General features: G+C 37.1%; 1 protein-coding gene across 5 annotated transcripts; it reads right to left on the reverse strand.

Annotated features, from left to right (window-relative positions):
• Positions 1-342: 342 nt before the first annotated feature.
• On the reverse strand, positions 343-14,030 carry htt (huntingtin). 5 transcript variants are annotated; one of them, XM_090154855.1, is made up of 49 exons: positions 13,856-14,029; positions 13,656-13,781; positions 13,498-13,581; positions 13,295-13,415; positions 13,095-13,234; positions 12,737-13,017; positions 12,281-12,661; positions 12,115-12,207; positions 11,874-12,050; positions 11,672-11,811; positions 11,374-11,608; positions 11,142-11,303; positions 10,620-11,052; positions 10,288-10,555; positions 10,105-10,223; positions 9,763-10,038; positions 9,348-9,705; positions 9,096-9,281; positions 8,780-9,021; positions 8,600-8,723; positions 8,363-8,532; positions 8,151-8,299; positions 7,939-8,075; positions 7,640-7,879; positions 7,125-7,354; positions 6,920-7,062; positions 6,587-6,857; positions 6,432-6,522; positions 6,258-6,361; positions 6,121-6,196; positions 5,802-6,055; positions 5,501-5,747; positions 5,207-5,434; positions 4,927-5,145; positions 4,624-4,861; positions 4,166-4,566; positions 3,948-4,102; positions 3,726-3,794; positions 3,473-3,542; positions 3,137-3,409; positions 2,915-3,070; positions 2,668-2,855; positions 2,086-2,209; positions 1,877-2,022; positions 1,607-1,804; positions 1,377-1,539; positions 1,147-1,307; positions 983-1,070; positions 343-922 (listed from the first exon to the last, which is right to left on the reverse strand). In XM_090154855.1, the coding sequence occupies exons 2-49, from the start codon at positions 13,739-13,741 to the stop codon at positions 827-829; spliced, it is 8,991 nt and encodes a 2,996-aa protein (XP_090010981.1). In that variant the 5' UTR covers positions 13,742-13,781; positions 13,856-14,029; the 3' UTR covers positions 343-826. The 5 variants fall into 5 exon arrangements, with proteins under 5 accessions (XP_090010981.1, XP_090010980.1, XP_090010983.1 ...); XM_090154854.1 differs by having other exon boundaries at positions 11,874-12,047; positions 13,492-13,581; XM_090154857.1 differs by having other exon boundaries at positions 2,086-2,200; positions 13,492-13,581.
• Positions 14,031-19,082: the final 5,052 nt, after the last annotated feature.

The raw sequence follows: 19,082 nt of genomic DNA on the forward strand, positions 1-19,082 counted from the left end.
CGTACGAAGTATGCTAGTTCGCGTATGAATTTTTCTCGTTTGCGTAAAGTATGCTAGCTTGTGAGACAAAATAACAAGATATAGTAGAAAAGTATACTATAGTATGAAATAAGAATTTTGTCAGGTTTGGCGTTCCATAGGTAAACGCTTCGTTACAAAACTGTCAATCCAAAAGCATTCTGATTTCGAAACTAGGGTGAATCTATGATTTCATGAACCACACAGAAAGTGATGGTAGCTGATATGGGCATGAAATGTTGATGGGAGAATCTTGAGCATTGGAGAGCAGTCAAATGGGAAAACGCCAATAGATTTATGATAAAAATAACAGTCAAATTTATTATCAGTCAACTTTATTTTTTATCACTTTTATACACGTAATAGTTTCTTTTAAAAATCCCTTACTACACAATAAGTACCTAATTGCTGCAAAGACAAATTTTACATGCCTCATGTTATTTACAACCTGTACAGAATAACAATAATCAAGCAAATCCCGCTCGCTTGAGTAACCAAACACTGTCCAATATCAGAATTTACGAAGCAACGAAACCCATTTAGAAACTGACATGACTTCCCTAATAATTAGTAATTAAAATAAATGTTTCTTATAAATGTCCCTTTCCTGTTTAACTTTGGTAATGTTATTTTTCAAGAAAACAGTAAAAAAAATGTTTAGAATTTTTTTAAATTAATAACAATTCAGCCAAAATAGGATAAAGATAAATTATATTGGTTTCTCTACCATTTAATATCGATGATCAGGTACCTCTCTTTAAAGAAAGTTTTCTAAATTAATTTAATAAACTTAAAGACTAGTTTGAAATTACAATAGAGCTAAAAGGTCCGTGTATGGAGAGCCAAAGTGTGACACAGAAGCAATTGTTGCTTTGAAACTTGCTTTCTGTTCTTTAGAAGTTAACTGCCAAACGATATTAATCAAAACAATTTATAATGCTATTATTATTAAAAAAATAATTACTTGATTCCTAAATTCCAAGCCTGCTAAACAGAATAACTTCTTATCTCTACTTTCCATCAAACCCATTCTATTTTGTATATGAGGAAATCTGATAGAAATAGAAACAAATATTACCAACTAAAAAATCGTTACATTTCAAATAGTAAAGTGAAAAGCATAATTACAATGATCGACAAAGTGTATTGTTACTGGCACTAACAAAACAACATGTTAAACTCCACACAGCCATAGAAAGAGGAGACCTCTGGGCAAAGTTGGACAAAGATAGAAGAACCCAGTCGTGAATTAATTCTTCTTGATGTTGATGATGCAAGTGTTCAAAAACCTATATCATACATTTGGGTACATTTTTAAATGATAACAAACTCAACATACAATTGGTTAAATGAATTACTTGATATAAAACTCCAGAGAGTAATTGGGGATAAGGTTGCTGACTAGATACAAATTCGCCTATGACTTTATTAAGAACATCTTGAGCTGGAAAAAATTCCATCAAAAAGGCTGGTAGTACTTGAATTATCACTTCAGATTCAAAAGGCAATCCTCGTTTCACCCTATTATATCAATTAAATATAAATTTAAAAAATCGTTATACTTGCAAAAATATATTAGAAACCATACCTATCAAAAATTGCAGTTACTCTTTCCATGGCTGCAATCAGCTGTTCTGGATCTGCCGTTGGAGTCAGGTCTGCTTGACCACTACTAATATTTTGATTTGTGTCTGATGATTTTAAACCAGCAGTTCCCTTGCAAAATGATGATGAAAATAAAACCCCTAAAGCAGTAAGGGCTCTGGGAGGGCTGCTTTGCTTAATTCTGACAGATTAATAAAATAAAAGCAAAACCATAACTAATAGGTACTTAAAAATTTTAAAACTTTAAACCAACCTATCGACAGACAGTTTAACAACCATCTCTGCTTCTTTTGTATTAAGTAGGTCAGCAACTAATAATCTCTCTAGGCCATGAAAAACAGCCAGATAAACACTTGTTGGTACAGAGTCCTCAGAGCCACTGCATACATTCAAACTCAGCTATGCAATTAAAATAAAAGGTTAGGTCATGTAATTCCGCAATTTACCACTTTTTCAATGTACCTGAAACATTTTTTGTCCAAAGTCATTATCAGCAATCCTATCTTGATAGTTTTCAATGATATAAAAAGCTAGCGCCCACATAATTAGTATATGGTCTTCGTTAGTGCTGCTGGCCCTAAAGAAACTAAAAACTTAACATTATTCAATACTGAAACTGATCTTAATACACAATTATATAACAGAAAAACTATAACTTGTTAATATAATTATACAACTATAACAACACACAGTGAAGTATCGTGAGGAAGATGGTGAGTTGTTAAGGTCAAAGTGTTTCAAAGAAAAAAGAAAAATTGGGTCAATTTAATCTAAATTGGTATTTTCCTTAAGCCCTAGCTTATCAATAAACTGAAAAACTTGTCAATTAATATGTTTCACAAAGCCTCCACAATAAAGAACTGTGCAAAATATGATGCAACAGAAATAGGAGTTTTTGTGAATTGATCACAAAATTTCAGATGCTAAATTAATATCTTTGAATATCAAGTATTCAACATTGGGTCATTGAAAATTGGGGCATCAATAACCAAGCATTGGCAAAACGTTTTTTTGTATAAATTACAACTTCACAAATGGTCTTACAAATTTGAATGATCCAGGTGCACATTCAGGTAGTCCATTGCTGTACTCAGCAGGGGATATGATTCATCTCCACCGCCTTGTTCTAATAAATAGAGCAGACCATAAAGAGTAGCGATTCTCGTTGGAAGATAGGTACTTTTCAGACTGAGATCGACTATTTTCTTCAATTTTTCAAGCATTTCTTGATCCTACATGGAGATAATTTTTTTAAATTCTTCTATACCTTAAAAAAATTCACTGATCTTACCATATTGAGTACAGCTGCAGCTTTACAAATACCATACATTAAATACTGAGCGATAACTTCATCTTCAGCTGGATGAATTCTGTGGAGTTCAAGTAATACATCGAGCATCCACTCGTACTGAATTTTTTCCATGAATATATCAGACAAAATCACTACCTAACATGATAAATAATATGTGATAATGATTTCAAATCAAAAGTCCTTCCTCATTTCATAGCTTACTGATCTAGCTACTTCAGTTAACAAAACAAGGGGTGTTCGGCTACAAGACTGCGAAGAGAGCCACTGACTGTATAGATCCAGTAGAAAATGTAAACAAGAATGGATGTCTAAGCCAGATGCGGCTAAACTTTGTTCTCTTTGGTGGTAGCTTGCAGCACCTCCTAATAAACTCCCACCACCATGACTAGGGCTGGAACTAGATGAAGACGAGCTCTCGTGTTCTACTAATTCTTCTAAGAGATTTGCTGCAACACATAGGTATTCCAAAGATACCTAAGTATACCGCGCAATCAGTTGTGTGAAACCTTTATTATTAAAAATTCAGGTTAAACTGACCTGACCCATTGAATATGACACCATACTTGCCACCTTTTCTGTATTTGAACCTAAAACAGGAATATCATCCCTAAAATGTGAAATATTTTCATTAGAATTGCGTTGAAAATTACAACATTAAGGTTTGGTTACACATAATAAAATGAAAAAACCATCTAATAAATGTTATAAATAAGCAGCAGAAAGGTAATGAAAGAAGGGGAAAATGAAGGCAAAACATAGTACACAAAGGTTAACAACCAGGACCATCTACCTCAAGCCCAAGAGCTCCAAAATCTTCTGATGTAACGGCATTCGAACCACTTGAAGTTTTTTTCCACACCTTTAAACATGTTAAAGTAGGGTGGAACAAACTTTTAACGGGTTATTTAGAGTTAATAGGTGTTTCATTTAGAAATGTGTTATGACAATTTTGTGTCAAAGAGTTTTTCAAGTTAAGTGCTTTGTGGGAGAAACTAACAGATAAATAAATTACCTAGTATGAAGAAATGCAAGAGGTTTGTCTCTAGGTTGCCTCAGGAACACACTACTATGTGGATTTCCAGTTTGTGGCAGTAATAGAGTTTGTAGTAGTAAGGCAGTAATGCTCTTAACAGCCATACAACTGGCTAAAACTCTCTCTTGATCTTCCTTTAAAACCAATTAAAAATTGTGAGCAAAAGTATATAAAATAACTGTAAAAATAAAATTTACATCTTCGGCTTCATTATCAGCTAAGGGAGTAGCGCTTAAAACTGTCAACAAAGACATCCACGTTTCCTCAAATTGTTGTCTAGAAGTCCATCCCAACAAATTGACTCTATAGATATACTGTATCAGGACATCTCGTTCTTGTAATGACTCTCCAGAGGGTGGAGGAATAACTGTTTTGAATTCGCCTGTGATGTCTGGTTGCCATCCTAATTCCCATAGTATTGGTGGGGTGCGAGCGAAGCTATTCACAAAAGGAATTCTAGAAAGTCCTGCTATCAAATTACGTATTTGACTCATGATGAAAGAGGGAATGGATGACACAATGCTATCATTTACTGATTGCTCAAGCCAATGAATTAATTGTGCCACTTGGGTACAGGCTTGTTGAGCTTTAATGTGTTCTAAAAGACAATTTTTTTTTAAAGTAGCTGAAAAAAACTTAATCATTGTATAATTACCTTGGTTAGCACCGTTATCTTTACCAACAGGAAACTGTACATTTGGCAGCTCTTGTTTACAGTGCAATACAAAATTATAAATTGCAGCAATTGCTGTACAACACCAAGTCATATTTTCTTGCAAGCCAATTACAGCAGCTAGGCTAGAGTTCTTCAATATTAGGTCCAATGTGTTAAGAGCAGAATAAATATTTTCGCATGACGCTTTTTGCTTGCTTTCCAGCATCCATAAGACAGCCTTTTAGAAAAAGACACGTTCAGAAAGATATATTAAGAGAACTTGACTATTTCCATAAAACTAACCTCAGAGCACAAAATCCCTAAACGAGCAAACTCTTCCAAGTTATCCACGGGAACTTCCCAGTGACCAGGCATTTTCCTTAATGTCAAGAGATAAGTAGTCACTGAATCGGCTACTTGAAACAGTTTGTCCCAGAAAAAAGTATCCTGAAAAAGTTCTGTCAACTTTGCGCGATACTTGCTCTCTCTTGGTGTGGATGTATCATTTCGAAGTAGAAATACCTTAATATGCATTAAATACAATTATGTTCTAAATTTTAAATCGATTAAAAATATAAATTACTTGGTGTGGTCTTGGAAGAGATTCAATAATTTGGGAGACATGGCTAAGTAACGTGGTTTTTGTAGCAGAATACAGAGGTGTTTCAGGATCATTTGGATTTGTTCCTTCAGGTAATGAAGGTGACAACAATTCACTATTACTAGCAGATGGAAGAAGTCGGCTATCTCTAACTGTTATTTGTTTAGCACCCAACAACAGGCATTGTTGAAGAATTGGGATATTAAAACCCTGATTTTATAATATAGATAATTAAAAGATATTCAATAAAAAGTTTGTAAATTTATAATTTTTTACTTTCAAATTCATAATAGCCATGGCATCTTCGTAAGATAACTTGGATAATAGTAAAGCACATTCCTTTAATGATGTTCCATTTCTAAAACATTGACTCCTCACTTCCTCCAAGAACCACTCGCGATTGATTTTAACTACAGTTAACTCTGGATCCTTTTCACTACTTTCAAATTCTAGGCTTGAAGATGCAGATACGCCAGACATAATAGATCTTAGTTGCCTCAAAAGGCTGACAAGTTCAACGTGCCTAAAATACAGCAAATTCAAAATATTGAAGATTGTAATAAAAATGTATGTATACCTATTGTGAATTGAAGGTGTTAGACGCTCTAGCAGTTTATCTATATCTTCAATGGGCAGTTGCTGTTGATTAGGGTCTCTAGTAACTTCATCCAAAAGCATCTGTAATCGCCGACAAGCAAGCTGCCCATAGCTTCGTGAAAGAGAAAGATTGTGACTGCACAAAAACTTATCAACTATAAGAGTTAATAATGTTCCAGATTGACTTAGATGAATAGCTTCCAAGCATTTCAACGTCCGATGTAGAAAGCTCGGCTGTAACATCATGAAATTTAAAATTTTGCAAAAAACTTAATCAAAATTCGCAGTTGAAAATATACCTTTGATACATCATCACATCGAGCTTGAATAGCTTGAACAAATAAACCACTTGCAGCTGAATTTCTATGAATTGCACTACTCCAAAGAAATGCACAATTAACCCATAAATAATTAACCAATATTAATTAAACATTACCTAATAAAATCTAAAACTGGAGGTTCTCTTGAAAATTGGACCAAATCACTGACGTGATTTACAATTAACCAAGTCATTTGTTCAGCATCATTGAGATTTTCACACTATAATAACACACATTTTCAAATGGAAGATTTTAAGTTTAAAAAATCTAATAATACTCCTTGATATTACCACATAATCACACATTAAAATTAGGCCACCTCTTCTGACAACTTCCAAGCCGTAACTATTAGGTGTTTGAGACAGCTTTTCACTCAAATACCTTAAATGTATTCAGGCTCAGTACCAATATATCTCAGGAACTTAATGAATCAAATATAATTTACTTGGGACTTGGAGAGGATGGAGCAGGCCTTCTCACAACTGTTCTCAAAATTTGAATCCAATAACTTTGGTTTTCATAATTAAGTAGAATTAAAATGTTGCACCATTGTAAAACTAATGTTGGATATAATGGAGCTATATCCAGAAACACTTGGTTGATCTCCTCAACTGTGTAGAAGCTTTGAACGCCATTTGGAGGTAATTCTACATCAATTTTTGAACTATCAGGCTTCATAACAGTCATAGCCGAATTAGTGACTTTCCGGAATATTCCTGGAATTTTGTTTATTGTGTTAATTGTAAGCAGAAAAATTTTGACATTTGGGCTTATTTACCAGACTGAAACATGTGCATAAGGTAAAGAAGTAAATGTGACATTTGCTGACAGAGGAAGAGGTGATCACAATGTCTCAAAAGTGGCGAAAAAGTATGAGCATGTATAGCTTCGGCTAGTACACCAACCACTTGGAAAAGAAATCTATAAAAAAAGGTGCAATTACGAAAAAAAAATTAAAATTGAATAAAAATTCAGTTTCATACCGAGCAATGGTGTACTCTGGGTGAGGATTGCCGTGAAGTGGATCAGCAAATACAGGAACTGGTAAAGGAAGAACAGGCTCCAGCATTTTAGCACTGTACTTAGGAATTGTCATAGGAAGACCTAAATCTCCCAAACGAGATAATGCAACCTCTTCTTTAGCTTGCACCAATAAAACTCTCAATAAACTCAAAATTAAGCACATCCAACGCTGCAGATTGCTAAGATTTCTCTATAAATAAAAAATTTCATTTAAATCATACACAATAAAAGGATCTAGAATCGCGGGATTGCAAAATGGTAGAGCATTTGCTATTGGCTACTATTACTATGCAGTCATTAGTACTCAAAACGCTTCTGATAGTACAGAGCGTGGTCAAAAACGCGTGCAAAGATCTTTTAATAGTTTAAAATTTGTGTATGGATCTTTTTTCCAACAAACAATCGTGAAAGGGCGTTTTTTAGTTGATGGCTCGCGAAATACAGTAACTTCAAAATTAAAATAATTATATCTTACCAAATCTTGAGGAGTAGCAAACAAAACTTTCAACAAAATATCGACTGGTCGAAAAACACTGGGAGCTACTGCGTCAAATAACTGATGGAGAGTATCCAAAGCTTTTTGGTTATCTAAATGAATTTGCTGGCGAGCTAAAAGAGGAAGAACAGTATCTACGACCAAACGAGATAACTTCTTCCATCTGTCTTCTCCCTCTTTAAAACACTGGTGAATTATTAGCAGAAACATGTCCAATACCTTAAAGAAAACTTATGTGGTCAAATTAACCCGATATAACAACAATATAAAATCTATACCTCAGGGTATTGGACAAATCGAAGTAGAACTGAAACGATAACTTCTCTTTGCGCATCCAATTCTTTCCCTGAATCAAGTTTGTTTGACCCCCGTAAAAGAAATAAATCTTCTACAATTGGTCTTAATGCTGGAATAGCTGATAGGTACAAACAAATATCATTCATTGCTGAAATAATGAGTAACTAAAATTCTACTTTTCTATAAAACATACCACAAATTTGGGGAGGTTGGCCACTCGCTATCAATCCATCACATAATTGAATAATTTTTGACACACTCACGATTGATTTTGAGTGATAACGCTCGTAGGATAATAACACCAAAAAACAGAAAATACTTGGTATTAAGATATCCAATTGTCTAGAAAATGAAACCGTAATTATGAGAAGAGTTCCATTTAAAAATAAAATTACAATGACATACGATATTTGTCCTTCTTCAATATATTCAAACTGTTTTATCACAAAATTTATGAAAATTTCATCTGAATCAAGCAAGCAGTAATTAACTCTAAGTTGAACCAATTGGGCCAAAATATGAAGAACTTCGCATTGTAAATTTACACTGCTTGCAATAGTGTAAAGCTTCAATGCCTAATTAAATAATATGGATAAAAATTTTAGGAAAAATACTTAAATATATATATATATTAAATGGTACCTTTATAACAACTGGTTCGAATAATCGGATATGTGCAGCTAATGATGAAACATCAGACTTGCTTCCAGTTTTCAGTGAACTAGCTAGCTTCCTTTCACTTCGTTTCCTCATCCAACTGAGCCAACTATGTTTAAATTTAGCCAGTTATCCACCCAAAGTTAAAAAATATGGACAACATACCTTCCTAAATCAGCATCAGTATTTAAAGTGTTCATTTTGAGACTGCTAGCTGTTATTGATTGTGTCAATAAAGCGTAAGGTGATGTAAAGCATGTGTGATAAAGTCCAGCAGCGTTATTATTGACTGTCGTTGAGAGTCTAGTAGCTCGACCTGGTTTTCTTCCAACAGTTGTACTTTTGTTGTTGTTTTGAGGTTCTTCCCAGAGTGACAGCAAATTATTACCAAACAAACACTTTAGCAGCTGAGTTAAAAATAAAGTCATAAAAAAATTGTAGAAAAAAATGAGTAGAATATGGGAAAGCATTAATCTCGTACTTGTCGAACACATTTAATTGCGGAACAAGGTTCCATTGACATCACAGATTTGGAATATGTCAGGAGTTCTTCAGCGTGACTTCCCATTTCTTCTAATGTAAAAACTTCTAGAATTTGAGAAAGTACATCTAGTGTGGTTTTTAAAAGCCCACGAAATTTATCTACAGAGCCAAAGTCCATTGATATCTAAAAATGTCAATTTCTTTCAAGAACTAAGTATTTAACCATTTAAACCAATTCCAGATATATCACCTTATAACTAGAATGTGTCGCTTTAAGCAGGTCATAAAGTTTCACATATAGAGGCTGTGGAACAAAATGACCAAGAAGGGATGTTCCGCTTCCTTTACTTCCAATTGAAGAGCCCAAAAGTTTATCCCTATCCAAATTGTCACTGTTTTTATCATGAGATGCTTGTCTATGAGGAGACCCTTTGAAACTAGCTAAGCTTGGTCCATGCGAAATGCCAGAAAGTGGTTCTTCCTTATTTTTGCTTTTATTTCTTTTCATGGGACTCAAGTTTGGAGCATTTGGAAGTGATGGTAAGCTTGATTTTGTTTGATGAATGGGAACTTGTTCCTCAATGACCAAAGTGAACATATTCAGTAGTCTAAATAGTCCATTATTAGAAAAAATAGTCAGAAAAAGTTATAAAATTTATCCTAACCGAATCAGATGACCGAGTAGTTTTTCCACAACTTTAGATAATGCAGCATCTTTTGAAACAGTCCACTTTGACTCCTCAGTCGATCCTTCGAAAGTTTTCATTTGAGCTTGAATTTTAGAGTAACAAGTACCAGCTAAAATGTTTCCAACAAGATGAAGAATGTGTTGATGAGTTAGCAGATCCAGAGCAATAGGAGTATTTGTTACGAGAACCAACAAATGGAATAGAAGGTCAGATTCTTGCAAGGGTTCTGGTGTATCGTGCAACAAATTTGAGCTAATAGAAGTATTAAGTATTAAAAAAAGGGAAAATAAAAAGGAGGGTTTATATTTAAAAACATACTCCTTTATAGTGGATTTGGCATTCGACATTTGATCAGCAACAATATAGGACCATGCCAATGGATATACTGTAGGTGAATATTCAGTTGACAGTTCAGACAAGGTGTGACAGCAACCAAACTTAATTTTATTTAAAATATCTGTTATAGTATTATTAGAGTAAAATTTTTAATAAGGAACTCACAGTTAGAAACTTATTGGTTGATGTGTATAATAAAGCAACTAGCTCCGATAAGACTCTGGACAGGGCTCCTTGTACTTCAGCATCAGTAGGAGGATAATCATGAAGATCAAATGGCTTAACCAATCCATGAACTAAGGGCTGATCAAGTCCTTTGTTAACATGATCATGTAGACTGACATTCAAAAACTTGTCCATTTCCTGACGAGCAATAGCGACAACCGGGTCATGATGAGCATGATCAATGGCAAAAAATAAATTTGGTATAACTCTACAAAAAAGGCAGGAGTTAGCAGATGAAGATTGTACAATAACATGTATAAAAATTAATTTACTTGACTATGGAACTAGCTGCTGCTTGCCGAACTCTAAAATCTTCATCACTTAATAGATGCATCAAAACTTCATTAACAAACCGGTCTTGATAGGATGGTGTTTTGGGTTGCAAATGCCCCATTGACTGAGTACTTTGGTCACGGTAGTGGTGGTGATGATGATGGGATTGAATGGAACTTTGCATCTGATTCACAATTGCAAATGGAACTTCACAGACAAGTTCCATTAATTCAACCTTGACTAACCAATATGGATTGTCTTTCAGGCCAAGAAGCACTTCTAAGAGCTTAAGACCCATATAGGCAGGAGCCAAACTCAAAATAGTTTTCAAACAAAGTTTCAATGCCGATAGGCCAAGTCTCGTAGCTACTGAAGATTCATCCTGAGTTACCTTAACAAGACTCATGAGAATAGTTTCTAATGATGGTGTATCTAAATGTGAATTTCAAATAAAACACAAAAATCCAAATTTCCGGAAAAAATTATACAGCTGCTCTTTTGATGATATTAATAAAATTTACCAATGGAAGAAGTCAATGTTCTGGCCCATTTTTCCCAAGAACCATCAGCTTCTCGCAAGCCATATTTAAGCAAGGAACCCAAAAACAAAGCAGTATGTCCCCTTAAATGGGGATCGTGATGATGAATATAATGCATAACATCCCAAACTTTTTGGGCTCGCTCTGAATTTAAAACACATAAATTCATAAATTCATAATTAGTTATACAAATTTTGTCAGGCAACAACTTTACCTTGGATTAAAAACTGATCATTCACAGAACAATCAAGATCAAGGAAAAATGCCTTTGGATAAAGATTTAAAATACCCGATAAGCAGCTAACAGCCAGGGCTTTAATACTAACTCTGGCATTGCGATCAGGCATTAATCCTCCCTGACCTCCAGTTAGTAAAAAGGAGCTGCCTAACAAACGGGCGCAGTAACACAAAGGAACATTGCTATCAGTAAATGTCCCAATATTTCCAACCTATTGAAAAAAGGGAACATTTAAAACCAAGCTAATGTTAAAAAGAGGTATTTAACTATTTACTTTGAAAACAGCATTTAAGCCAGGAGAAGAGGCACCAGAAATCACTTCTTGAGAATCTTCAAATTCTAACAGTTTTTCTTCACTCGAAGCCGATTTCAGCTGGGTAGGGAGTTTCTTCAAGGATAATTTTGAATGAACACCTTAAAAAAATAAAATTGTTGAATTATACTTTTGAAATAGAAGTTAAAATCTTAAAAGCTACCGGGAGAAGTAAATGGAGACCACCGGCCATCCAAATTTTGGCCAACATTTGTTGAATAATCTGAAAAATCATCCCCATCAAAGGAAGCGCAACTGCGAGAATCATGTTGGAATTCTTCAGTGGCAGGTCCTGAATCCACAATTGGGAGAGTTTCGTAACTATTGGCCAAATTTTCTTCTGAAAAAATTTTAAAACAAAATTACAATAAGGCATAATTATAGTGGAAACATATTATACCAACCAGTTTGTGAATTGGTACCCAAATCCACTGAAAAGGGTTCATCATCTAAAGTTGCCTCATCCTCGTCAGTTGAAGGTGTGGGAAGAATTTGACCTTTTTTAATGACAAAAATTATATCTATATGTTATCATCTATTAATAAATATTTAAATAACTTAAAAACATACTATCTGCTCTTAGACGAGATGCACTGAGGGAGTTTGAGCTATAAATATACGAGTTTTGAATTCCATCCGGAGAAAGCAATATGTTTAAGAGTGGTTGGGGTGTGGTTTTAAACAGTTGTTGTAAAGCTTCCAAAGCAGCAGTTTGTACATTATGGTCGTGGTGGTGAGAGGTATAATGCAGTAATAGTTCGTAAACTTGAATTAACTGATCCTCATGTACATTAACTTCCTCCTCTTTCATTGTAACTCCGATACTTCCCCTCAAAACCACCGTAGGCTGAGCGGATTTCTCTGATAAATGTGGAATAAGATGACGGAAGCAAAGTAAAACTCCCAAAATCAAATAGACTGAAAGGCCTCGGTTTACTGGTATTAAGTGATCTGCATTAAAAACAATTTGATAATTTTCAAATGAATAAAGTAATACTAAAAATGACAATAAAGAACAACGAAAACCTAGTAATGCAGACAACAGCCAGACATATGAGACCAAAGGTTTTCTGGAATGATGAGAGATTGTTACAAGTGAAGTAGCAGCCGTTCTCCTGGTCACAGCCGATTCAGAGCTTAAATTTGGCAGAAATGCTTTCAGTAACATTTTAATTTCGCCATCATTTGTGAATTTGCCAAGGACAGGCGTTATTTTACTAATGGCCACAGAAAGCGTTTCTTGAACAGATTCTTCTTTATAGTGACAAATTTTTGTGAGACACGGAATCAGGTTGACAGTATAAGCTCTTTGGAAAAAAATTAATCAGTAAAGAATGAAATAACACACTGACATAGATTATTACAACTAGAATGTGCAATTAACCTGCATTTTTGAGGACGTATTAAATGGCACAAATCAGCAAAACGACTGAGAGCAGCTCTTAATCGTCTAGCGGAAGTTTCTTTTTTAATCTCTTTATATAATTCCACTTGTAACCGTCCTAAATGTGATTCTAGCAGGGACTGAAGAAAAAAATATTTTAGAAAAATAAGAACAAAATAGAAAATTGAGTGTGTTAAAACCTTTATTGTTTTATTCAAACATTCGTCAGCCACCATTCTTATGTCAGAATCTTCATCATCACAAAATGTTAGGAATGTTTCCATTGCAATTCCAAGATACTTTGGGAAATCTGACACAGATCTAAAAGCAGTCAGAAAATTAGTCAATAAATGGTCATTAACATATATTTAACTAAGGAATTTTCTCGGTGATTTACATCAACCTTAGATTTTGGGAGCAAATTGCATCCGCTATCATACTACACTGCGTAATTTTATCTTTTTTGCTCACTGGCACATCTTTCTTCCTAAAAGTTAAGATACATATTTAAACCATTGATATTTTATAAATGTACAATTTGTAAGACAATGTAATACAGACTTCGTACTCTGACCATCATCAACAAATGTATTCGGATGTACTTTCAAAACCTCAAAGGCTTTCATTAATTTTTCAAGGGTTGCCATTTTAATCTGTACTGATAAATCAGAAGCCCTTTAAACACACCTGTTAAAGTAAATCCCCAAAAAATTATGGAATTGCATTTATTTTTTTCAAAGCCTAGACTATTGAGGACTTACCAGTAAGCCTTTGGGAAGTGGGCGAAGTATTCAAGTATTAGAATAGGTTTTCACTTATTGCAGTGAAATTTAGCCTAAAAATTAATTACTTACAATGTAATCAACATTTAAACTAAACTTTAAAACGAACAACAAATTACTTTACTTGTTTACATTTTCCTGTCCAAACAACAATTGTACAACCAATACCAACGAACGATAAACTACTTTTACCAACAAGCAGACGACAAGTTTATCTGTTTTTTTTTTTTTTTTTTTTTTTAGAGTCACACGGTATATCGGCTAGAGCCTTAGACACCAACACAACAAAGAAACATCACAGACAATTATATAGCGGCAACAACGTTAGAAGCGCTGAAGGGATCGCAAAAATCCCGACAGCAGGCGGAAGTATCCCGGTCGGGAGCTACCTTCCGGGAGAGCGGAGGACGATAATAGAGAGGTCAGGGTGTTTCCAAAGGAGGTGGTATGCCAACCCGCCGAAAGGCGTTCCGAAACTCCAAGCGGGAAACCGCTGAACCGGGGCAGAATAAAGCAAAATGAGCCAAATCTCCCTCTACCTGGCAGATCGGACAAAGGGAGGAGGAGCGTACACCGAAACGACACAATACCGCGGGAACCGGAAAACGATCAACACGAGCCAACGACAGTAGGCGTTCCTGGGACCTGCCCAGATGACAGCCTCAGACCAACGAACGGGCCGGGAAATCCTGCAAGGAGAAGAGGAAACGGCCTGTCGGAGCATCAGCCCAAGCGCCCCGCCACATCCGGAGAAGGGCAGACGAGCACCGGCGACGAATAGTAAGAGTATCCGGAGGCAGGACATACAGAGGAGCCACTGCATCAGTGGATGCGGCTTTAGCAAGGGCATCCACCTGCTCATTGGGACCGATACCCACATGGGAAGGCGTCCACAAGAGACGGTATTTTTAATATTCGTCACGCGCAGTCGCATGAATTTTTCTCGCACTCTTTTTCAATTTAGTTTTGAATTCTGTTTTAAGATTTAGGCTTAGCGAAAACTTTTATATATAATTATCTTTTTTCTTAGTGGAGTCACTGTAATATAGATCAGGGATTAGCGAAGTAGCCGTTGTATTGATTAGGTAACGGGCTTCGAGGTGGCTTGTTGGTTATCTTACCTCCACAATGCCAAAAAAGCGCCAAAATAAAACTATGACAACACGTGATAACGTTAATTCCATTGGCTGGGTTTGTTGCGATGACTGTCACAGATGGGACCTTTTCGAGAACTCGACTCTTTTTGGCTCAATTGAATATGAAGATATAATCGACTCTACTGTTTTTTCTTGCCGACTTTGTAGCATCTCTGCTAAGCAAACAGTACTCGAAAATGAAATCTCACTCATCAAGGCGGATGCTGTCTCTCTTCGCAACTCTGAATCCTCTTCCACGGCTCAGCTCATTGCGCTTGACACTGCTCTACAACTCACCAAGACAGAAATATCTAGCTGCGTCTCTGCAGTTTCGGATCTGCAATCCAAGCTTCTAGACATGGAATCTTCACGAGTTACTGAATTCAGCAAACTCTCTATTCAACTTTCTTCTGATACCTCTAGTATCAAATCGGATCTCGACGCCCAGTTCCGTGTATTTACAAGCAAACTCTCGGATGATTCTTCAAAACTTAAATCTGATCTTGATTCTCACATTCTCAACCTTACAAAAAAAACTCTCCGCGGACTCAACTAGTATACGTTCCGACCTGGATTCTACGCTTCAAGTTTTCTCGCAAAAATTAGACCTCCAAACTTCCACTATTGCTAATAGTGTTTTTGACAAACTAAACCCTATCTTACAACAGAGGGAATTGTCCTACTTTAACAAGATTGAAGAAACCTTTTGCTCTTCAGCCAAAGTTGAAGAACTTCTCTCTGAAGTAAAGTCTTCATTTTCTTCCAGAATTGAGACTGCCTGTGCGGAATCTGTCTCCACTATCTCTCGACGTAACAATGTGCTATTGTTTGGATTTACGGAATCTTCTCCTGAGGATGATCACAGAGTCATTTCTGACTTTCTATATGGCTGTGGCATTCCCAGCTTTGTCCGACTCTTTAGGTTGGGTAGGGTCTTACCTCCCACCGGTGCTCGCCCTCGTCCCATCAAAGTTGTACTGGAGTTTCCCCATTAAAAATCTAAACTCTTCAACTATATACGGCAACAGCGTCTCTTGGATGGTATTTTTCCCTACTCTGCGCGTGATGACTTCACCCCTCTTCAGCGTGGTCGTTATGCCAAGGCCAGAGAGGAACTCGACGCTAAAATCAACTCTGGTGATCAAGGATGGGTGATCCGTAACTTCAAAGTTGTGAAAGCTTTCCAACCCCGTTCACCTCGTGATACCCAGAGCTCTCGGCCAATCCTCGGGGATTACTTACCTCTTCCGCCCCATCAAATGTTGCCTCACTCCCCCACTGCTACTCATTTTACCCACCCCATCCAGTCCTCTAGATCTTCCACTGCTACCGGTGCTATCCCTAAGACCCCTTGTCCCACTCTACCTCTTCGTCTTCGTGGCCCTACTCCTTGGTTTAACTCGCATGACTAGGGCCTTACAGAATTACCCCGTTTCCCCTCCCCCAGCCCAATGCATTCTTTTACTCAGGGCCCCCCCGGATTTTCTCACCTCTACAGTTCGGCCACTTCAGCTCCCAATAACTTTACAAATGGTGCGAACGCTTTCCCTCAACTCTACCATCAACAGCCCTTTCTTTAATGAACACTCTCTTAACGTACTAGCCAAAAACTTTCGTCCATCCAGTGCAACCTACTCTCGCTCTATTATTAGCGAACTCAACTCAATTTCCCCTGCACCCGTTGATCAGAATTCATTATCGGCTGAACCGGACTACTCTACTACTTCCACTGTCCTTCTCATCAATGCTGCTGGACTTTCTCGTTATAAACTTGACGAACTTACTAACATTATTTCTAACAACAAAGTTTCTCTCGTAGCTATTACTGAAACCTGGTGGAATTGTGATATCTCTGACTCTGAACTTAGAATCCCCGGATTCTCTATTTTTCGTTTTGATCGTAAGCGTGATCCCCGTGGCGGTGCTCGGAATCCCCATGGGGGCACCGCTCTCTATGTACTCGACACCCTACGTGTTCGACCTTTTAGTCTTAATATTATTGGTATAGATTGTATTACTGGAACCGACCACCACGGTGTTGAAGCTGTTGCGGTGCAAATTATTACCCCAACCTTGAGTACTGTGGTTTGTGTATTATACCACTCAAACAATGCCAACTACTCAAACAACTCTTATATTCTCTCCTTAATTAATGCACTTTGTTCCCACTGTGATTCTAATCGTCTTGCCCTACTTCTCCTTGGCGACTTTAACTACCCTTTTATTGACTGGTGTAACTCTATTCCGGCAATCGGTGCCAATGCCCAAACCAAACATTTTCTTGACTGTATTAATGAAAATTCTCTTACTCAATTTGTTTTGTCTCCCACTAGAAATGGCGGCGCAATGTGTCGCGACAATATTCTCGACCTGATTTTATCATCAGACCCCGACCTTGTTTCTCATGTTAAAACCCTTCCCCCTCTTGGCTCTAGTGATCATTCGGTACTTAGTTTTTCCTTTGCCCTAGCTTGCGATTCCCCCGTTTTCCGCCCCAAGCCTAATTTTTTCAAAGGCGATTACTTGTCGCTAAATGCTTTTTTCTCAGAAATAGACTGGTCTCTCCTGATTTCTAGTGATTCTATAACTGACTCTTGGGCCTCTTTTCACTCTATTGTCCAGGCTGCCATCTCCTCTTTTATCCCTGTCACCCGTCCTAAACGCAGATCCATTCTCCCACGTCGTACCGCCCTGAGCCGTAAGACTAAAGCCCAAGCGTGGCATCGTTTATCCTTATCGAAAAAACGTTCAGCTACCCTGCCCATTATCTCACGTCATCTAGACGCGTATCGCAAAGCCCGCAATGGCCACTCTAATCATTTGCGCAAACTAAGGCGGAAGTCTGAAGCGGCTCTCTCTAATCTCATCGCGGTAAACCCAAAATCGTTTTACTCTCATATTAACAAATTCCGTGTGATGCGCCTAAAACTTTTTGAAATTCAGAAACCTAACGGTACGTTTACAGTTACTCCTAAAGAGGCTGCCAATGTATTCAACAATTATTTTGCTACTGCCGTCCATCCTCAACCGTTCATTGCTAGCTCCCCTCCCATCCCCCCACCGGCTACTTTCGATAGATTTAGCTGTGAACCAACAGATATTATTTTCTTACTCGGCAAACTTAAAATTGACAAATCCCCTGGCTCTGATGGTATTCATCCACTTCTTCTTCGTAATTGCGTTCAGTCTCTCGCTTTTCCCCTCTACTTGCTTATCTCCTTTTCCTTTTCTAGTTGTACCCTTCCTCCTTCCTGGAAGGAAGCCAATGTCACGCCTATTCATAAAAAAACGGTTCCCGTTCCCTCACCCAAAACTTTCGTCCTATTAGTGTATTAAACCAGGTACCTAAATTACAGGAATACCTTGTCTTTGATCAGCTTAGTCTTTTTCTTCACTCCACCAACTTCTTTGCTAATGCTCAACATGGTTTTCTCCCGAAGCGCTCCTGCCTATCTAATCTCATTTCCGCTACTAATCACTGGTCAATTTGGCTTGATCAGGGCTTTAGCGTTGATGTGATTTTTCTCGACTTCGCTAAAGCCTTTGATTCCCTCCCCCACGCTGCCATCCTCTCTGCTCTGCGTGATGCTGGAGTTTGTGGCGATGCGCTTGCTTGGATCACAAACTATCTATCCAACCGCCGACAACGCGTTGTGATTCATGGTGAGGAGTCAGATTGGTCGGCTATTCACTCGGGGGTTCCCCAGGGCTCAATTCTTGGACCCCTGCTTTTTAATGTACTAATAAACTCTCTCCCTCAAGCTGTTCGCGAGGCTTTCGTTGCCCTTTTCGCTGACGACACTAAATTGTATATGTGTATTAAAACTTCCGCTGATTGCCTCAAACTGCAATCAGATCTTGATGCTGTTGTCTCTTGGGCCACCTCCAAGGGTCTCTCCTTCAATACTGACAAATTCTCCGTTTTACACCTTGGTAAATCTAACCCAAATATTGTCTACAGCATTAATGGTGCCCCAATTAAAACCACGCTCTCAGAGCGTGATCTTGGTGTAATGGTTGATCCCTCGTTGCGTTTTTCTAATCAAGTTAACAAAGTGTCTAAAAAAATT

Source organism: Leiobunum rupestre, chromosome 7, assembly GCF_980474605.1.
Source record: "Leiobunum rupestre chromosome 7, qqLeiRupe1.1.hap1, whole genome shotgun sequence".
Lineage (NCBI taxonomy): Eukaryota > Metazoa > Arthropoda > Arachnida > Opiliones > Sclerosomatidae > Leiobunum > Leiobunum rupestre.

Excerpts from the sequence above, each read along its gene's own strand:
- htt (XM_090154853.1), bottom strand. The coding sequence starts at position 13,741 with ATGGCAACCCTTGAAAAATTAATGAAAGCCTTTGAGGTTTTGAAAGTA. Across the intron at positions 9,282-9,347 it reads CGACACATTCTAGTTATAAG|ATATCAATGGACTTTGGCTC; the intron begins GTGATATATCTG and ends TGACATTTTTAG. Across the intron at positions 5,146-5,206 it reads CTCTTCCAAGACCACACCAA|GTATTTCTACTTCGAAATGA; the intron begins GTAATTTATATT and ends ATGCATATTAAG.